Raw genomic sequence first — 21984 nt, 5'->3', positions numbered from 1 at the left:
AGGGTCTAATTGCGAGGTGAATGGTGTTAACGTTTGTTTACAAAATGCCCTTTACGGCGTGCACACATGCACATACGCAGCCTCACACACAATTACCTGTTTGGCGGCGTTCTAATTAGCAGATGTCCTTCGTTAATGATACGATGGTATTACTGGTGTTTCTGTCTCGCTCAGTCTCACAAATGCTCCTGTACCCAACAGGTGAACATATTTAAATGCCAGCCACATGCTGTTTCAGATGTTTCAGCATGCTGTATATTTGGATGATGTGTGTGTGTGAGTGTATGAGTGTGCATTTGTTGATGCGCTATGGTCATTGCTGAATCCTTGCTCCTTGGGGAGTAATTACAGAGGAGATCTTCTGGCCGCTTTCTCTCATTAGTGTGAATATGGAAAGAAATTGTAGGACCTCAGTTTGCATGAGTAACACACAAAACACACACAGAGGTCTGTGTGTGTGTGCGTGCGCGCAGTGCCGAGGCTAATGCCATGACTTCAGCCTGGAAGCACATGGTGCACTTCTTTTGCCGCATGTCTATTTCAGCCATCGCCTCTGTGTGCGTTTGCATCTGTTTGTGTGTGTTTCTCCTATTCCGCAGCATCTGGCCTGAGCCCTGCTCGGTCCTTCAATTCAAACTGCAGGTTGTTTGTTTGGGTTTGCCCTTACAAACACACCATTAGCCATGTCCTCTGCTCTCAGGACTATTCCTGGCTCTGGCCTCAGTTTAGCTCAGGCCTGCTGCCTGGCTCACTTGGAGGTCCCTGCAGGCAAACCTCAGTCCTACCAGAATCCAGGAAGATCCGAACCACAGCGCACCGCCTAGCCACCACAGGGAAACTCTAGCTGCTTCGACCAGGCTCACCCCACAGCAAGCCTTAAAAGTCAGCTGGAGGGCTTTAATGTGTGTTTTCTAAAGCACATCCTTTCTGTTTGATAGTCAACCAGTCATGATGCAACAAGTCCACTTTTTTCTGCAAACAAACAGGAACGGGCAAGATACAGGCCCCAGCCTTTGTGACTAACACTCGGGTGAAAAAACAAAAAGGATTTGGGAATGAGAGATGAAAAGTGAAGGAGCCAAAGAGAGAGTGAGAGGCAGCAGAGACAGAAAGAAAACAACAAAGGTGGTCAGGACAAAAGCAGTATTGTATCACTGGAATGACTTTTGAGTTGAAAGCCTTAAAAGTCCTCCCTAGAGCCAGGTCATAAAGCCCAGAGACGGGCTTGGCAGCCGAGGCCAGAGCCAGACAGCCCTGGCAGTCGAGCCCAGAGAGCTTCCAGTAACAGGAGATGTAAAAGTCAATTTGCCGTGAAAAAGGTAAACAATCGGAAATGACAAATATGCAGGTTCTTTCCATTGCTCTTTTTTTCATCTCTTGCTATTTTCAGTGTTATTACAGAAGACAAATGCAGGAGAATGACTAGTCGGGAGTCATGTAGCGAGGGATCCCAGAAACATTCAAGGGGGAGAGTGAGTGAGAGAGAGAGGGATTTTTCCCTCCCCCTTCTTTTTCACTTCCTGAAACAGTCATGCTTGACTTTTCCTCTCAGCAGTTGAAATACATAGACTCCACATTTGAGTGCGAACACACAGTTTTGCAGAAGGACAAGTAAGCGGTCCTGATTAAAGAGGTGTAGGTCAATACAACCATGCGGATGGAGAAATGATTGAGGGATTTGGAGATGACAGGAGGGAGAGAAGGGGGGGATGATTCCCTGGGGGCCTGTTTAGTGGTTAGGGGCCCTTGGGGGCCCCGGCGGAGAGCTCCATTAGTGGAACGATCTAAGCATAGGGGGAGCTGGTCCTGTGGCGGGCCTTTCGAGGCAGGGGCCGATCTGTTTAGCAGCAGTTTGTCTGCATTGCTCATAACATTGATCCTGTGTTGAACTGCAGCCGTAGGAAAGCTCTTTGCTGCTGAATAGACTGAGCAGCGGAGTATTGATGAAGCAGAGTGGACCAGCGGAGAGCCCTGCATCCCGTTGGTCATCGGTTAAGACAGACAGATCTTGGTCAATACATACACCCTACGGCTGCCTTATGGCATGTTAAATCGGTCCGCATACGTGCATGTGTGAGCAACATTTAATGTCTTATTGAATGTAATCCTCTTTGCTTTCTCCACTCGTCCTTCTCAGATTAACAGATCTGCCGTGACTGGCTGGAGGGAAAAGAAAGAAAGAAGAAGGGGGGGAGAACAAGTGAAAAAAACAAACATGTTTCCCAGGCCCCAATTAGCCCACTTTTATTGACCCTAGATGTACCCCCTCCTCTTTACTCTATGAAGTCTTTCTAGTCATAGTGCACCGCAAATTGGCCCCTCTTTTTTATTTCTTTAAAATCTGCACATGTCCAGATTGAGACACATTGACGGGAGCCGTGTTTACGTGTGTTTTTATATGCGAGTCTTTGCCACCGTCTCCTCGCGTCCCCGTGTGTCTGCACTGTAGGATATGTGTGTTTTGCGGTTGTTGTGTTTGTACAACATCAGTCGCTGAACGCTCACAAACAAAACAGTAGAATCCTTCGCACAGAAGCCCTCAATTCTTAATGAGATAATGACATGCTAACATACTCACAGCAGCAGCTCTGTTTACAGATGAAGACAAACCACAAACAAGACACAGACATGCTGAGCCCTTTAGCTTTCTTTTTTTTTCCTACACGCTTTCATTTTTTTTTCTTCCTTTTACTCTTTTCCCCTCTTCCCGAGTTATGACTTTGTGTGTTCGCCAAGACATTGTGAGAATAACAGGTGGGGAACATCTTGATGGTGTGTGTTTCTGTGTGTGCGCGCCCAGTGAGTGTGTCTGATAGAAATGCTCATAGGCAGTAATGAGACAAGCGCTATAATGTGGCTGCAGACCAGATTCCCTAATAAGAGAAGAATGCTGTCCGTGGCATCCAGAGTTTTCCACTGGAATCACACATTCATCCAGCCTGTTTCCTGCCCCGGGGTCTTCCTCTCGGCATGAGCAGATGAGGAGAGGGAACCCTCTGTCTCCCTGTCCTGCTCCCTGCTCTTCCCATTGTCCCTATCCCCTCCCTCGCCACATCCTTCTTCTCATCCATTTCATCACCCTCCACCCCCCCCCCCCCCCAATCGGTCGGGGTCAGTTGATGTGGGCTATCGCAGCTCTGCCTCTGGAGTGAAAAAAAGCACATGACTCACAAAGTGAGTCAGACCAATTCTGGCTTATTGCTGAGGAAATGGTGGTGGATTAGGAGGGAAGGTGTCTTTCTCGGGTTGTTACTGGAAACACACACATACCCACGCACCCAACACACACTTATGCGCGCATACAGCTGAGTAGCAAAAAAACCCCCCAAAGTCTCCGAATTAATGGAATTCTTAGTCTAGCTTTAGAGCAACTTTAAACAAACCAAGACAGAAGTTTAAAAATTCACATTCAAACACTTTAACCTTGAAATCTCCCCTGCCAAGGCACTAGCTCCCTCTTTTTTTTCATCTGTTAAATGTTTGAGTGTTTGATAGTTTGAGGTCTATAGCAGAACCCGCCCGGGAATTAATGTCATTCATATGCCCTGCGGAAATTACTTTTGAAATGCATATAATCTAAAACATGCAAATGAGGCTGACTTTGTGCACCCTGTTTAATATGAATTATCATTTTGTGAATACCTATTATTACTGCGTACATTTCTCCAATTATATTGTTCTTTTTTTGTCACTTTTGCATACGAACGCACACGTGCACATCAGGAGCGCCAGAAACGAGCGTGCACGCGTGTATGCTCGGTCACGGCGGCGTGCGGGCGCACACGTAGGCCCGCACGCGCAACACACACACACACTCAGAAGAATGTCTTTGTGATGGGTGTATTTTAATGAGGAGTAATAAGGATGGTAATGACCCAGTCCACTTCACTCACTCTCAGTCTTTGTTACTCCCTCTATTTCCCTGCGTCTCTTGCCCACTGCCTGGCACACAGCTGTTAGTTTACATAAAGCCAATGAGAAGAGTTCATTTAAAGAAAAAAAATTGGGGGGGGGGTGCAATTAAATGCATGTAGATGCCTTTTGCAGATTCTGCACAACTCCAAAAGTCCTTAAACAGCAAATGAAAATAACAAGGCAGCAAATACAAGTGTTGCTCATCCAATTTTCATCAGCTGACTGAAATATTGATGCGTTTTAAAAGTGAACTGTGCGTGTTTAGTTTTGTCTCTTCCTTTTCTGTTCTGGTGATAGAGCACAGCTATTAATGTCCTTGTCCAAGAGGCAGACTTCTTTTTTTTTTACTCTTTTCTCCTAAATTGAATTGAAGGCATCCCCTTTTCAAACGAATTACTCTATTAATTTATTTATACTGTGCCATAAATTATTCTATTAATATTAGCATGTACCAAATTAGTATTACTTCTCTCAGTGTTCCTTCTACTTCTATTAATTAGCATGCTTGTCACTATAACAAAGATTTTTCTTTCTCTGATAAATTATAAAGGAGACATTTTTTAATACAATGAGAACTGCCTGAGAAATGATTAATATTTTAGTTGTGGCCTGTAAGACAAAAGTGAGGAGAAAAGAGCGAGAAGAACAGAAAAACTAACAATAACATGCAATACATTACAGACTTTCATTGGTTTGCAGCACTGTTGGTTTTTATTTTTATTTTCTAAAAAGGGGGGGCACAAGAAGTTGTGTGAGTGCTCTGAATGCTCAGGGATATCATCTTGTTTTAGCACTTTTGGATAGAATGTGAGTTAATTTAGTCTGTAGCAGCTTGGACCAAGTTCAAAAGTACTAAAATCCAATTAATTTGAAAACTGGACATGCTATCATTTTCTCTGCATGTCTCCTTTAAAGTCTGGCCTGTTTTTACTGTGGACTTATTCAATTATATTTGATTAAACTCGTTCCGATCCAATCTATTAATTAACTAGGAAATGCAAAGTGCCCGACTTGAAAGCCGATGTACAAAATTATATCATGTCCACTTTGATATTTATTTATTTATATTTTATACACCACTATTTTTTTTCTTCGAATAATCCATCATAACCCTTTATTATTGTAGGTTGCTCTTCCCCCATTTTACGCTAATATTAAATCTTTTCACTTTATCTTCCTTTCAATGCAAATTTTTGATTGTAAATGAAATTTCGCCTCACCTAAAGGCTACTACGACACATGTACGCGTCACGCTTCCTCTTTCTGTTTCCTCCACAATTTTGCCTTTTCACGCCATAAAACATAAAACGTCCCATTTGATTGAAATTAGGTACTTGGTAATTTATTCAGTGAAAGTGGAGGATATCGGTGTCAGGTTTTTCTATATAGTAAGCAAATGAAATTCCACTTTTTACACACACACACGCACACGAATGTACGGGCATATTTGTCTTATCAAATTTGAAACGACTGAAGACTGAAATTGTGTTAGAATGTGTGCATTTGAATTCTAACATTAAGGGTTGCATATTAGGTCACACTGACCACATCGCATATTTGCGTGTCACTTCTGTGGCCCAAATATGTAAATTTCAACATACCCATATGGAAAAGAAATAGTAAAAACTTATATGTGATTTACTCATGAAAGTGGCCACTTTCTCATTACTTTCATATATTGTTTTAGGAAGTATCCAAAACATACAAGTTTCATTATATAATTTTTCAAGGGATCTTATATCTGTTTTCACTCTTATATGCTTTTCATACAAGTTTCACACAAGACAGATACAAACTTTATAAGATTTATATATATCTTTTCCATATGGGTACTTACGTCTCAGTTTACTCATCTGTTTCACCTTCATGTCATGTGACTGTGTCCCAGCTGACACCCTTCATCCGTATTCCTCAAAAAAATTTCTCTGCCTCTCTCTTTCTTTGTCCCTCTCTGCACCCCTCACCCCTCCCTCCCCCTTCACAGTGAAGGTCATTCTAATAAAGAGCTCTCGTAGGACAGAGCTGCTAATTGCTCCGCGGCGCTCTAGCTGGTTTCAGATCCAAATAAAGGCACATCGCCTTTTTCAAAAAAGCTCCTTTCCTTGCCCTGCATTCCTCCACCGCCCTCTTCACCTCTGTTCCACCATGTTAAGTACAATCTGAGTAATATTTGTGTGAACCGTATTAGCCTGACCCTCAGCCTCCATTACCTCTCAAGACAGAGGGAAGAGATGAAGGTAAAATCTGGGATTTTGTACCTTCATGATCACGGGGTGATTTTCAACTGGCAAATGGGCACATGAACATGCACGTGCACAAGTTTTACCTCTTTAGGAATGTACCGTACAACCCGTGATCTTAGGCTGAGATAAATGAGGTGTGCATGAAGCCCATGCTTTCTACAAATATTTGTGTGTGTGGTGCGTTTATGTATGTGTGTATCTTTGTTTCCAGTATTGTGAACAGACAGCAGTCTCCAAGCTGGTAAATCACTTACTGCACTCTAAAAGAAGGGTCGAGGTGAAGGCAGGAGTGTATGTTTGCCCCGGTCATACACACATACGGAGCGATCTCATCGGTGCGGAATGTGCTGTGTGTTTACCTATGGCTCCAGAACCCACCTGACCGAGGGAGGCTAATCTTTATGGGCTCTGTAAACAGGGACTTTGTCTTCTGAGAACTGCAGGAGGGCAAGAAGACACACAATTCACACAGCATGCAAACATAGACGTGCACAATAGATAGAAGAGGCAAAAAGCATACTGCAAGTTAGCATACATACTCTACAACAGTACACAGAAAGGCGCACATGCATGTGCAGAGACACATGCACACGCAAAAGTGCTATTAAATGCTTACCCAAACTAAACACCATATGGCAGACAGTCCTGCAGAAGTATAGAAAAACTCCTCGTGTTTTCATAGTGAGGGATTTTCTTATCATTTGCACTCTGAGCCCCCTCTCTTCTTCTCTCCACTCCCTAACAAAAGCACCGGCTTCTTCATTAGCCAGCTGCACAGCACAGTGGAGGTCAGAGTACAGGCCAGTGCTGCTAGCTCCTCTTTCTGGGTTGATGATGCTCTTTGAAGCCAGTCAGTCAGCCAGCCAGCCGGTAGTAGATATTGGCCCACATCTGACTGACTATCTGTCTGGGATAATGGAGTTCACCTGTTAGCACTGGAGCAGGGCCAGGGCAGCCGCAGACATCTAGCATTAGCCCTTTTGCTGTTAGCCAACCTGTTAGCGCTGGCTGACAGCCAAAGTAGCCCGGAGCAGTGCTGCTAGCAGCTGCTAGCTTTAGCTCTCTGCTGAAGTCTACCTGGCTGGTATATGTCTGGTTTATGCACACACGTTTTTTTGTTTTTCTTTTGTGCCTGTGTGTGAATGTAGTGTGTTATTTCCTCACTTCACCTTTGACCTCATTCTTTTTTTTTTTTATTGAAACTAATACACGTCAGCTCAGAAATGCCACACAGATATCCCTCCTATTCCTCTTCCTCTCATTCTCTTCTTTCGCTTTCTTCTCAAGGATAGAAGGAGAAGACAGCTTAAGATCTCTGAAACATCCACAGAGGCTAGGTGAATATTTTTGGATTAAACTGAATGCAACAAAGCAATTCGGTGTCTTGACAGAGAACTGGTAACATTTTGTTAATAAGCAGTGAAATAAGGCAAATATAGTTAGCACTATGAATATGCTTCACAACAATGCATGCTCTGTTGACAGTAATTAGTTTAACTGACTTTAGAGTGACTGTTCTTAACAAGTCTGCTAAGCATGTGCTGACACGCACACGGTAGCCTCATTGGTTAAATAGTCATTTGCTTGTGTAAAAAGGTAAAGCGTTAGGTGCTTTGATAGCAAGATGTTGTAGAACTCCTCCAATAGTCACTGCTTTATTTATTAAAGCAAATATATCTACTTATTGCTTTTCATTTCTTTCTATTGTTTTACACCCAACAGCAGAGTATGTCATTGTGGCAGATAAGTACAATTTACTCAGTGTTTCGGGTTGTGTTTCTCACTCATTAACCAACAAATGGATTTATGAAGACATAAGTGGCCAGATCTGATAGTTGGATTTGTTCTGGCATTTGGGGTTAAATCAGATTCCCTCGGGGATAGTGTCACAGTTTATTTAGCACCGGAGTCTGACAGCTTGTTGGGTGAGAGTGTGAGAATATGGGCGTGTAAGTGTTTACTAAATCATGATCTGTCTTTGCATGACAGTGTTCCTGTCCTTGTCAAAGCGCAAATGTAGAGCAGCTTAGGCTCTTTGTAATGTTTTCAGGAGACAAATCCTTTAGCTTTCCCCAGTGACAGTAAATAGGACGTTCTATGGACAGAGTGACAATAACGACTGCGATTCCCATTCCTTCCTCCGAGACTGTCATTTGTAATGAAGTAAAGTCCTCGCAGTTGTAACAGTTAACCAGATATTTTGTGCATCCACAGAGCCACTCTTTGTCAACTCTGAATTGAGATTCCTGATTACAAAACGGGTTAGAGCTGTGGCTCCTCAGATACTGTCTTCAGAAGACAGTCTCACTTGCTCACAAATATTGATTGAACTATCAGAGATCATAGACATAACCTATGTGGGTTCTATTTCAGGGTGAAAACTTTAATGTTTTCCAGGGTTGAACCTGCCACTAGTTGCCAGGCATAACCAGAGGGAGAAAGACGGCATGAAGAGAGCAGGAGAGTTAATTCAAGAGTCAGATGAAAGTAGATAGATGATGGAGTGTAGATACTGGTACAGACATTTTTTCCCCCTTACCCCCTCCCTCCTCCACTCACTCTCCCTCCCACTCTTATTCCCTCAGTTCTTTGCCTAATAAGCAGCGTTCCTGTGAGCTGATGCAAGGCGGAGGAAACAGAACAGGCGTTCTGGGAGTGCAGGAAATATTCCCACATGAGGCATAACATGATAAAGACTTATTATCTCACTAAGCTGCTGTAAACACAGATGCACACATAAATACACGCCGTACACAAATCTCTCCCCCCTCTCGCACAAACACACATGCATTCGCGGAAAGTGAAACCGGTCCGGTTTTACAAAGTTCCTGATGAGCAGTGACCAGGAGGAATCTGACAGAGCAAATACCACAGACAAAGCCTGGGAGTCAGCCGCGATGAGCCAGCTTACTGGGCATTTGGCTCGGCTTGTTTGAACTTCACACACCCAGAGCAATGGGAGGAAACAGAGTGAGAGTTTTTTGTTCTGATCATTATTATTAATGCTGTGTTTTTGGGAACATCTGAACAAGCTACAGTACGTGTTGCAACAAGACTCGTCCCAACGCCTCTCGGCTCATCAATCTCACCAGACGCACACATAAACACATGCACCAAGCGTTCGCAGTGAGCTAATCCATTACAGTACAAAGGTAGGTGTCAGCCTCTTAGACAAACACACACAAACACTCACGTATACGCCAGAGTCATCAGAAACATGTTGAGTCCCATTACCCTCCTTCTCTTCTCCATCCCAATTAAAAGGCAAAAGAGGCCTTTTATTTCCCTCTCTTCCAAACACATTCTTTATCTCTCTGATCTGCACTCCGCCCTCCCTTGCTCAGTCCCCTCGGGGTAGTGGGAATGTCTCTCCCCACACACTCTCAGGTCAGGGGTTCAGCAAGAGAGGGTCTGAGCATGTAGCGAGATTGAGAGAGCAAGAAAGAGGCGCAGATTGAGAGCGGGGTAGCGGGCTGAGGCAGGCCTTTGCACGGGCAGCTCCTCTTCGCTGCCAGAAACACTTAAATGTAAAAATCGTGTGTGTCTGTGTGTGTGTGTATCATAACCCTAATCAAAGACTTCAGGGTAGATTTATGCCCCTGCCTTTTTCCCGACCTCCATTACACCAACTTATATACACCCATTACAGGATATGACAGAGTACACACCCTTTAGATGGGCATACCACCACACTGGCCTGTGTGTGTGTGTGTGTGTGTATAAAAGACAAGGCATGTGCTTGCAGCTTTAAACACTTCCCACTTTCCCATTAGGTCCTTGTCCACCTGCAAGCTCCATCTCTCTGTCTGTCTTTATCTCTCTTCCCCTCATTGCTAATAAGGTCAATGAGAAAGAGTAAAAAGCAGATGGGTCTACAGTACATTACGGCATGGCACAATATAGTGTGGGATAGATAGCAGACCGGTGATTCATGCGTAGTGAAATGTGTGATGATGTGAGGAGTTTTCTACCGCAGTGCAAAGTCAGTGGACTGTGCGGCGAGATGTGTTGATCACTCAGCACTATGCCTTGCTTCATAATATTACCTCAGGGAGTAGTTTGACCTAGCAGGGGTCTGGATGAAGGCGGGAGGAGATGAGGGTTGGGGTGGGGGTGGGACAATGAAAAAGAGAGCGAGAGAGCGCACTGAGGAGAGGAGTGAGGTTGGAGATTAAGTGACTAGCTTTAAATGTCACAATAACGCTCTACTTCTCACTCTTAACTTCACAGGCGGATGGGTGCCAGGAGGGAGACAGGGGAGAGTTAATGGGGAGGAAAAATACTGCAGTGTGATTTGTGGCTCTCGAATGGCGCTGCTTGTTAGGGAAGAGTCTCGAACTGGTGAAATATGTCAGTAAGCACCTTGTACTTTTAAAGGTTTAGCTCGCAATATTTTAAAAAATAATAATATGTATGGCAAAAAATGGTCTCGCCACAGTGGCCAAACAGTAGCTCGTCTGGGACTGAAACCGGAGAGAGGTTTTCATATAAACGAAGACATTCTGAATCCTTCTCATAGAATTCCTCGATGATCCACGTTCGCCCGGTGCGCTTAAGTGGCACTGATAGCTTGCATGGATTTATTTCCACGTTCTAAGGCCTTGAGACGCTTGCCTCCAATACTTTTGATTCTATCCCCAGAAAAAAAAGTGATATAGAGTGGAACTGACACAAAAGAGCGGAAAATTTATATCCGGGTTTTGCAAAACCTTTAAAAGTGGAACCAGACTATCAGCAGGGCTGGAGACCTCATCAATGAGAAAACCTGTTTTGTTTTGTTTTTTTGGGGGGGGGGAGTATGATTTGAGAGAACTGACCATTTAACAAGCCCATCCACCTGCACACACTTCTAACCTCCCCCTACATGCACACAAACATGCTAAGGTCCCTGTCCCCCAGCAAACATTTGGCAGCATTCCATTAACAAAGCCACCAGCGATTTCTCACCCTCACCTGCTGTCAGAGAGAAAAAAAATATGCACACACACACTCATGTTCACCTACTCTTGCCTCAGAGGAAAAGAAAAGTTAGATTCTCCCATGAAATAGCTTTTATTGTTTCCCCAGAAGGCATGGGTTGTACGCCTCTGAAACAACACACACATGCGTTACACGCGCGCACACAGACGCAGACGGCAGGTAGAATGCCTCGATGGCGTTTTGTGTACCCACTCCGGAATGCTGAAGTAAAAGCAAAGAGAACTTTCCCCTTTTAAAGTGTGCACTTGCATGTTTGTGTGTGTCTGTGTGTGTTAATTTCTAAAACTGGATGAGGCAGAAAGACGAGATTGAGCTTGTCATTAGGAGTTCACAGCCTGCGTGCTTGTGTGAAGGTTTGTTTTGTTTTGTATTAGCTGAGCTTGTGTGTGTTCGGCGCATGCAGAGTGTGTGTCTCTGTGTCTCCTCTCTCCCACGCTCGAGCTCCTAACGATGGCAAATGCGCCTGTGTGTTTGCGAGGCGTTGTTTCTCAAAAACAACAACACATCCAGGAACGGCTCGTTTTGTCGGGTTTTGTGGAAGGAACACGCTCTAATTAGAGAGGCCCTCTGAAGGTGCATCAAACAGATCTTTCTCAAAGAGCAACCAGCTCATGTCTCACACAGCGCACACATGCCACCTCTGATTATTGGAGAAATGTGTGTGTTATTTAACTATATAGCAGAGTATTAACAGACTTGTCAGTTTAGATTTGCTGCACATGTGATCCTAATCCATTGTGTATGCTCAGAGACACACACATTTACATGGAGACGCACACAAAAAAAGTGTCTGCTTTAGGTGTTGCTTTGTGGCCTCTTGGGCAGGTTTGTGCATGACCGCGAGCCCTTTTTAGAAAGGAAAGTGTATATGCACGTATACGCACACTGTTCTCTCTCTCTCTCCTTCAGCATAACTTTAGTTTCCCAACTTGATCCTTTCTATCAGATAAGAGCTGAAACTGCCCAGGTCAGTTTTGTTCAACCTGTGACACGCCCTTCTGTCCTCAGGTGCCAGTGATGATGGTGGAATCAGCCTCTGAGACCATTCGTACGACGCCGTCCAACCAGAACGGAGTCAGCAGCCTCAGTAGCCAGTCGGATGGAGGGGGCGGTAGAGAGGGTGGGTCCAACGGAGACACCAATGGAGAGATCAGCCCAGTTGACTTACTCCACCTGCAACAGCAACAGGTGTGTGCTTTAGTGTTGCATATAAGTGTGCGCATGTTGTTTTTAGGCCTTTGTGGGGTCTCCCTATGGGTGTAATGCATGCTTTTTGCACTGTTTCCATTTGTCTATATGTACTCATGAGACTTGTTTTGCAACCCTTGTGCAACTCGTGATTGTATATATGGCACATCGTATGGAGCAGCATGTACACGTGAGGTCATTGCATAACGTACAGATGTGACAGCACTCGAGTGGCCACACAGTAATAGTTAGCTTTGTGTGTGCGAACAGTGAAAAGCTCTGACAGGTTGGCTGGTCGTTGCTTTAATTAGCCACTCTTCGTAATGTGCCAAATAATTCCACTGGGACACAGTTCCCCGCATTAATTCCTACTCGTGAGATTCCCAGTGATGGATATTTACACAGTCCTCACAATTCTGAAGAAGAAAACAGGGAAGAATGAGCTATTGTAGGTAAGCTCTGTGTGTGTGTACATTTCAGATTCTTATTTTTATGACACACTCCATATAGCACTCGGATGTGTGTCCATAACGTCTGGAGTTATGCTATTCTTCTTCTGTCTTTCTCTCTCTCTCTCTCTCTCTCTCACACACAGACACACACACACACACACACACACACACACACACTGGCCACTGCGTCAAATGGAATTTCCAAACTTTTCCCGGAACTTCTTGGATGAAAATTTTATTTCTCATTCCCCTCAGAATCCACATAACTCTCTACTGATTACTGTCTGAAGGACCCTGGACCTTTACACGTACTACAAACTTACAAACACACACACACACACACACACACACACACACACACAGAATTTCACAACTTTTTTTTCATATAAAGGTCTCTACACTAGTCATTTGTCCGTAAATACACAAAAATGTCCGCCATGCTGTCGTCTAATGATCTAATGGTGGAAACTTAGTGATTCACGTTTTTCAGTAAATGTTGAGGCGTTTTCTTTATTGAGTAGATTAATAGATAGAACACATTTTTGTCCTCCTGTTTATTTTTTTTATGCATGCTTTGTATGTTTGCCCGTCACAGAGGGTCAGTGTGGGTTTCTGGGTTCTTTCTAGTGAGGAAACCCAGGGGGGGCAAAAAAATCAGGGTTTCCTCCCTGCTGCTAAAATGATTCCCCCCTAATTATAATGATGGAGCCTTAGGTGAATGAAGAACACTCGAAGCCCTTCACTCCTGTCCTGCCCTCCCTCCTCCTTCCCATGACTGCATCCTCACCCTGCTTCCTCAGCAACCTTCAGCCGAGGACACACACACACACACAGACACACACTGCCACGCACAAATGCACACATTTAAACACCAAACCTGTAGCTCATACAAAGCAGGTCTTTATTCTCTTGGACGTGTCTATGCTCTCTATGTTTTTGCACCTGTGTGTGTGTGTATATAGGTGTGTGTATGTGTGCGTGAACCCTGGTATTTCCTCTCTCGAGCGGGTTACCAACCACAAACATAGCTCCCTCTCTCTTTCCATCTTTTTCTCTTCCTCTCTTTTGCTGTACTAACCCCCCACCCCCCCACCCCAGCCACTATGGACCATGAAAGACAAGCACAACCTTTCCTCCAGATCCCAACGCTCACCTCACAAAAATGTTACATCCACATATGTGACTGTAAATTTGCATTGTGGTAGTTCTTTATGAACAGCTTCTTTTTTTTTAGTTTAACTCGATTCTCGCGAAGTTGACTTGTTAAGAGTTAAAGGTGTGGTCTTCCTGTGCTATACATGTTTGTGTTTTTTTCGTCTGGAACCATTGTGTTCTTTTTTACTTGATTTATGGGTGTTTCACAGCAATGCATTTTGGATTGTGAGGCGTAGTTTTTGCATACATGCGATTATGTTGAGGACTCTTAAACATGTGTCTGCTTAAAATGCTATTAGAATCACCTGTACCGTGTCTTTTCACTGACTTAAGATTCACGCGTACATTTACAAGCTTGCGTGCCACCTTCAGCCCTTCGAAATATCACAAGCCTTTGTTTCCCTTCACACACCTCCCAAACTCTCCGCTCTCGTTGCCTCACTCCCTGGATAAGATTAAAGCACCTTGGAGTGTTTATTTCTTTGATAGGAGCTGAGTTTTTTAAGTTTATCTTTTATCTTTCATCTGTTTTATTTTTTAAACTTTGTTATTATTAATATTTTATCCATGTTTAAATGAAAGATCTTAGAAAATATTAAAATATACTATATGTAGTTTAAATGCAGCAGGAGTTAAGATGTTATTTTTGTTGTTGTATCCTAACTTTTATTAAGAGTGAATTTTGTTATTTAACCTCCTAGGACCTGCCGTCTACATATGCGGACATCACATTTTGGGGCATTTAGACCAAAATACTCAATTTTGCTCTACATGGGCCTGATATCCACTTACGAGGACATTATACTGCTACTGTTCTATCAAAATTTTAAATGAATATCCTCATATGTGGCTCTTATTTTTCTTAAAAACAAAAATAAGGTAAAAAAAATAATCTGGTAATTCTTTGTTTTTACATTCATCTGCCCCAAATATGCCCAAATATCAAAGAGAAATTAAAAATGCATGCCGTGGAAGAGTTTGGGTCTTAGGAGGTTAAAAGAGAACATTATACTTATTTTAAGACATTTTCATACGACTTTACTAAGTTTTATTAGATTTATTTATTTCATAGTCAGTCTTTAAAAACTAGAAGGAAAATGTCTTAGCTTTAGAGTTCAATTTAGGATTTCTAACTTTTTAGTCTGTACTGGTCTTTTGATTTTCGTCCTTTCATATTCAGACTTGATTGTAAAATAATGGTGTATATATATATATATATATATATATATATATATGCATACATTTTTTTTTAACTTAAGACGCTACCTAAATCTCATGGACATACCTCCTGCTCCCTATCCTCCTTTTATCTCCACGCTTGAGTCTCTCACCTGAAGCTATAGTGTAGACCAGCGTTGCCAATGCGCACTGGAGCAGAAAAGATATACACACTGACATACTGGGATCCTGACAGCTCAGTGTTGTCAGAACACAAAGCCATCTTTTCCTTGGGCCTCTTGGGAACCTGAGAGAAATCACAGCCATCTCCAGCCATCAAACCTCTAAACTGGCCTCTGTCTTTGGAGTCAAATTTTTTTTTTTTTTTTTTTTGTCTGTCATAGGTAGAGAAAATCAGAAAGATAGGAAAGTAAATGATGAGGGATAAACAGAGAAGAGAAATTGGAAGATGGGACTACCAGTCAGCAGGAATGAAGGTAAAAGGACGGGTGAAGAGGCAGCACTGGGACGGAGAAGGGGGGTGGGGGTGGGGGGCATTTGTGGGCTGGAAAGAAGAAATAGAGGGATGAGGGAGGGGTGTAATGCTGAGACGTGTCAGAAAAGGGCGCCTGGGCCTCCCTGTGGAATGTGGCCTGTCTGCCTCCCCAGAAAGAACAGAGCAGGAAAGAGGGAAGAAAGTGAAAAGGGGGTGAAGACCAGTTTTGCCCCATCATCGTGGAGAGAGATGAAGGGAGGGCAAGGAGGGAAAACAATGAGCCGAGTTACAGAGCGAGAGGAGAGCGAGGTGGAAAAGTGAGAGTGCGGTGGAGAGTGTATGGCAGTTTGTTGAGGTGCCGGGTGTGGACGTGAAATGATGCATAGCAGAAGAGAAATGTAAGCAGGATAAATCCTAACAAACCTCAAAGTGTGTGTGTATGTGTGGCTGGGTGGAGGGTTCACTGACGAGAACCAGGTGTCTCCTATTCTCTCCTTCCGTTTAAGTCTCTCCTACCACCTTTTTCCTTGTTTTTGGCAGATTTTAAGTCTATGCTGTACGTTGCTGCCACCCCCTCTCTCTTCTCACCCATTTCTGTCTCCCCCCCCCTCCCCCCCCTCCCATTGCTGTCAATTAATCGCTTCTGGTGATGAGAGGAAGAGAGGAGAAGAAAGTAGGAAAGAGAGTGAGATGGTGACAAAAAGGTGCCATTTCCTCTTGGCAGGGCTACTCATCAGTTGCCTAAACCAGCCAGACAGGAGTTTTTCCCCTCTCTCTTGTGCTTAACTCACTCTTACGCGCAAATAGAAAGTGAGAAGCAGACTGTAGCAGTGGTCTCCATCCCCCAAGGGTTTAAAAGGAACATTGGTTGAGAAAAAGGCAGTTTTAGAAATTGGTTTGGAGCTTCGATCCCCACTCCCATTTGTCATGTTCTATTTTTTCCTCAGTGCTTCCCTCGTGTTGCGCACGTGTGCACGCTCGCACACACTCGGATACTAGCGATCTTCGTCACGCTCGCTTTTTCGTATACGCTCACACAGACACATATAGGAAGTTACACACGTGCACAGAGCTGATGTGAGTTAATGAAGGGTGTAATTAAGGAGCCGCAGTGATGACTGGAGATCAGGGGGAACCGATACAGATCTCAGATATACACAAACACTGATGAAAGATAGCTGTTTTGTGTGTGTGTGTGCATTGTGTGTGTGTGCACGTTCAAGAGTGAACATTTGGGTTTGATGCTGGGAGTGCTTTGCGGACAGATGTATGAGAATGCTGTGTGTGAGCATGTTAACAGATGATGAGAGATGCTGGATGATTCATATAACGTATGGCTTCCTGTTAGATTGGCTAGACTCGGTAATTATGGCCCGTATGAATGGAGGTGGGGAGGTTTTGAGCCATATGGGATTCGCTAGCTTTGGCTGAAAAGGCTTTGCTGAATTATGGAAGGTGAATGTTGGTCACTGGGACTGTTGTGTCTTGTTTGACCTCCAGCACTCAACAGAGTTCAATTTCAGGTCAGGAGTGCAGAGCAGATTGAGGTGAAGGGGTGACTTGAAAAGAGAAGGTAGATGGGAAAAGAGCATTTCAGTTACTGTTTCTGGATTATTAGGAATAATCAAATTCAGCTCCTTTTTAGTGCATCTGCACAACAGTTTATATACCAATGCATTTTTCTTGCCTGTCTGCATGCATGCATGCATAAACCCATAACTGTTTGTCTGTCATGTGTTCTGGTCACTAAATCAGTCCCACTCTTCTCCCTGAGTGCTGTCACCTCCTAAAAGCTTTCCCTCGGTCTTGCCCAGGCCTTCGTCTTTATGTGGGAGGTCAGTATGGTTCACAGGTCACCAGAGGTCATGCTGAGACAGAGGAGGGGCAAATAGGGTTGCCTACCATCACAGAACACCCACTGCTATTACCGCATTGATACAAAGAGACCTATAGAGCAACTACTTCCTCTAGGAGTCTTAAAAGGAATAGCAGTACCCTTTTTGTGTCTTCCTTGAATTTGACTTCTTTACTTTTTCTTTACTCGTTGGGATCTCAGAAAATCAATCTTTGTCTTAACCAGTACTTCATACTTAATAATCAGGATGATTTAAGACATGAACACACAACAAATATAATCGGCTACCCTGACTGTCACAACGGGACTGAACGGACTCACGCGCAGGCTCTAGGTCTTGAAAGCACAAGAGTCTTTATTATGATGCACCAGGTGATTATTTACAAAAGTGAGGGGAAAGCCGGGCTCCGGGGGTCCACACACAAACGGGAAAGACACGCACACTCTCCGTCCACTCCTCTTCACACTCCACTCACTCGGGTAACACAGGGGTAGGTCCAGGGAATCTGTACACAGAGACACGAATGGGTAGTTAGGTAAATCGCTATGAAACACTTCTGAAGTCATTGAGCTGGGGTTACACTGACGAGGGTCGGCAACGGTCCAGCGACGAGAAACACAGGGCTGCCGTCTTATAAAGGAGCTGGATCACTCGTGATGAGCCACAGGTGCGTGGGCCAAGGGCAGGAGCCCGCAGGTGAGCTCCGCCCAGGCAGAGGGAGGAGGGAAAGAGGGGAAAGGAGAGAGCAGGAAAAAAATAAAAAAAGGAATACAAAACATATGTAGCCGTACTGAGCCGACCGGGTAGGCACAGGGACCCTGACACTGACTATCTTTTGAGATCCGGATATACGGAAGCACTCTACTGCAAATCTTTAAAGCTTCTGGGTGCTTGCTTATTAGCATACAAACATCTACCTAAAGAACAAATATGCATCAATACCCAAAATATAGCTTTAGTGTTCAAAGGTGTTCAATTGACCCCCCCTCCTCAAATTTCTCTTTTTTTTCCCACATACCTAATTCTAATAGTATTTTTTTGTGTCAATAAAAGAATTTTTAATGCTTTCTCCAGCCAAGCTATTGAAATGTGGAGTTTGTTTTTTTGTTCGCACTTTTGTTCTCTCAGTTCTTTTGCATTTCTCCCCCGTGACCTCCTCATAATACATGCTCATTCTCTAGCTAAAGAGGAAAAATCCACCATAGTTTAGCACATTTCTGAAATTATAGCAGAAATATTCACCACAGTTTTCACATCAACTTGAGCAGTACTGTAAAACTGTAAACTCCTTAATACGGTCTTCCACATAAGTATGCTACAGGACTATAGCAAAAGACGGAGAGTAGACATGGTTCAGCAGACCAGATGAGCTAGCATGGACATAGTCATGGTTGATTGATCCAACCGGTCAAGGGACCCAGAGATGAAAATAGACAGCACGAACACACAAAAAAAATGTGTGTTTGTGTGTGTTTGTCCTGTCTCTGTTGTGGAGACAGTGTTATACTCACACATACCTGGGCACCTGTAGGGGTTAGGTTGGGTTTGGTTGCCATGGGAGTGTTTGAAAGCACTCACACTGGGTAGGCCTGGCGGTGTTGTCAGGTAAATAACACACACATGCACACAAGACACGTCGAGGAATGGGCTGCAGCAGACACAGTTTATGGAGGTTAAAAAGTTGAGTGAAATAGGACTTCCACTCCTCAACCTGTCACCATGGTGACTGAAGGCTGTTATAAGGTCACAGGTCACAAAACAAAGCTGAAAGACCTCATTATTATTAGTAACAGCTTGTGTGTGCGTGTGTCTGGGGATGCTTCTCCAGACATAATTGGTTTTAACTGACTTGAGATCAGGTGCTCTGTTGCAGGGTTCATCTGGAATAAGGCACCAAGACAGGACAGCTTTAGTCTGCAACCATGCACTCCACTCATTTACCCAAACAAGGAAACGTGTAAGTTAAATATGTTGTTGCACAGGTGGCCGCGCACAGTTAAGGTTCATGAATGTTTCACGTGTGTGGTGGCAGACAAATCTACTTAGTATCATAGAAATAATGTGGCAATGTGTATTGTTTTTCTTGGGTTACTGTATCCATAACCTGGCTTAGCATGGCATTTTGTACAAGCACTTTGGTGGGACGATCCCAAAAAACTGATACTCCCACACTCTGGATTGAGCCGCAAATAAATCTGCACGATCATAAAAGTTCTTGCCTGCATATGTAGAAGGGTAATTGGTAAAGAAAGCAGCTTTTTAACCCTTTTAGTCGTGCATATTCACAAAATGTTTTGCTCCAGTTTGATCAAATTTGACTGCTGATGCTATGCGTGCAGTCATTAAAATGTTAACTCTTAACCTGTGTCTTTAGTTGCAGGATTGGTCTTGTTAGCTAAAAATAATCTATCCAGATGTGTGCCTAAGGATGAGACTTGCTTCTAGGAGAACTTCTTGTGTTATAAGGTCCTCCTATCGCAGCGATGAAGGGTCAAGAGTTCGCCTTGTAATCGGAAGGTTGCCGGTTTGAGCCCCCGGTTTGGACAGTCTCGTCGTTGTGTCCTTGGGCAAGACACTTCACCCGTTACCTACTGGTGGTGGTCAGAGGGCCCGGTGGCGCCAGTGTCCGGCAGCCTCGCCTCTGTCAGTGCGCCCCAGGGTGGCTGTGGCTACAATGTAGCTTGCCATCACCAATATGTGTGTGAATGGGTGGATGACTGCATTTGTAAAGCGCTTTGGGGTCCTTAGGGACTAGTAAAGCGCTATACAAATAAAGGCCATTTACCATTTCCTATCCCGGTCCAAGTGCCCGGTCTGTGCTGTTACTTCTTACTACTTAAATCTACAGAACTAGATGGACACTGAGAGGGGAACAACAGGAAAGTAAAGACAAAATGTGCAACGCTTGCAAGGCTGCCGGGCAAGCAGTTACCCTGGAAACAGTTGAGAGCCCAGGATGCACACAATGAAGACACACATATACACACTACACACACAAAAGCTGCAGAGGCCTAAAGTGTTGCTAATTAGCTAGTCTGTGCTGGTCCTTTGTGCGAGCCATTTTAAAGGAGAGATTAGAGTCAACAGGGAGGACGAGAGGAATGTAGCTCTTCTCTTTCCCTTTCTTTTTTTGCCTTCTTCTTGAGCTCTGGAACCGTGCACGGCACCCTCCTTTCACCTGATAGAAAGAATGCCTTTGTTGTCTTGCTAGTTAAGTTTTCCATAACTGAAACACATGACAAATAGCCATAGTTGTAAGTGTTGCAAGTGAAAAGTATAAAAATTGTGTAATCTAGTAAAAAGTAATATGTTAAGCAGGGAAATGGATTAAAGCAGATGTTTTGTGAATGATGAAGACTAAAGAAAGCCATAAAAACTGCCATGAGCAGACTTTTCATGCTGAAATTTCCTTTTATTTCTGGCTGGTTTCTGGTTTTGTATTATTTTAACCTAAAAATGTGCCTCACTACATCTCTTACTAAATCACACAGTCTAGCGTGCACACATAGTTCCCCATTTCCCCTTTTTTAATAGCACACCCCAACCCTGCTCCTCATTTGGGGAAGTTAAAGATTTTGTGCTTGTTTAGTTAAACTTATTGTACAGCAGCCAGCCTTTGTTGTACTGCCCACTTCCGCTCTGTGTGTGTGTGTGTGTGTGTGTGTGTGTGTGTGTGTGTGTGTGTGTGTGTGTGTGTGTGTGTGTGTGTGGTAAGGGTGGGTGTTAGGGTGTGTCTATCTCGATCTCTACAGCCACAACCAGGTGTAAAAACCCTCTGAACCAAAAACATGAAAGAGTTTTATTTCCATCGAAGCAGGCAGGCGGGCTAATGCTTTTACAGGCCACTGACTAGGACTGCGCTTTTCTGTTTAACCAATAGACTTCTGAGTGTGCGCATTTCTCTTTGTGTGTACGTGTTTGTGCATGCATGTGCACATGGCAGACAGTCTTTGTTTGTGTATGTATGTATGTGTTTTTCCTCTGTCTCGCGCGCTGGGTCTTGGCAGTGTCTTGCATGTGTTATTAGTTTGCTTTTTTTTCCCCCCACGTTTTTTTTTTTCGGTTATTAATAATAAGAGTTAAACGGTTTCCATATGTGAGGCCTGGTTGCCAGGCTAGTGCTATCCTCATCATGGTTTGGGCAGGAGAAATGGCTGAAACGTCACCCAGCTAAGACCTGCACCTATGTGGCCTTATCTTCCCAGGAGCATGACCCGACTACTAAACTGTCCTACCTTATACGAGATGAGTGCTAAATATTATAAGTGTGTGTGTGTGTGTGTGTGTGTGTGTGTGTGTGTGTGTGTGTGTTTTCCTCTATGGGTTGGGTCTGTCTGGAGCGAGACCTTCCTCTCCTGCCAAACGAGCTGTGTTGAAAACCGCAGAGAAACTGCATATGTGTATATAATATATGACGTGTATTTGTGTGTGAGTGTGCGCACGCGCGTGTGTGTGTAAGGAAACTGCTGTAGAGCTATTTGCCATCAATTAGCCGCCTGGACTGAGCTGAGGCCTACAGTACAGAGGGAGCTGCTTTTATA

At 43.9% G+C, this 21984-nt stretch overlaps 1 protein-coding gene across 3 annotated transcripts in view; it reads left to right on the top strand.

The window, feature by feature from the left end:
- Positions 1-21984, top strand: part of foxp4 (forkhead box P4) — a 92861-nt gene that overhangs the window by 21406 nt on the left and 49471 nt on the right. For all 3 annotated transcript variants that reach the window (XM_085273659.1, XM_085273658.1, XM_085273657.1), the window contains exon 2: positions 12147-12326. In XM_085273659.1, the coding sequence (XP_085129785.1) occupies positions 12156-12326 (171 nt within the window). In that variant the 5' untranslated portion in view covers positions 12147-12155. The remainder of the gene's footprint in view (positions 1-12146; positions 12327-21984) is intronic.

This window comes from Mchenga conophoros, linkage group LG5, assembly GCF_057382185.1.
Source record: "Mchenga conophoros isolate Kocher_MC1m ecotype Shallow Benthic linkage group LG5, M_conophoros_male_GT1.1, whole genome shotgun sequence".
In the NCBI taxonomy this organism is placed as follows: Eukaryota; Metazoa; Chordata; class Actinopteri; order Cichliformes; family Cichlidae; genus Mchenga; species Mchenga conophoros.
Note: the sequence above shows the minus strand (reverse complement) of the source record. Positions and strands in the feature narration are given on the sequence as shown.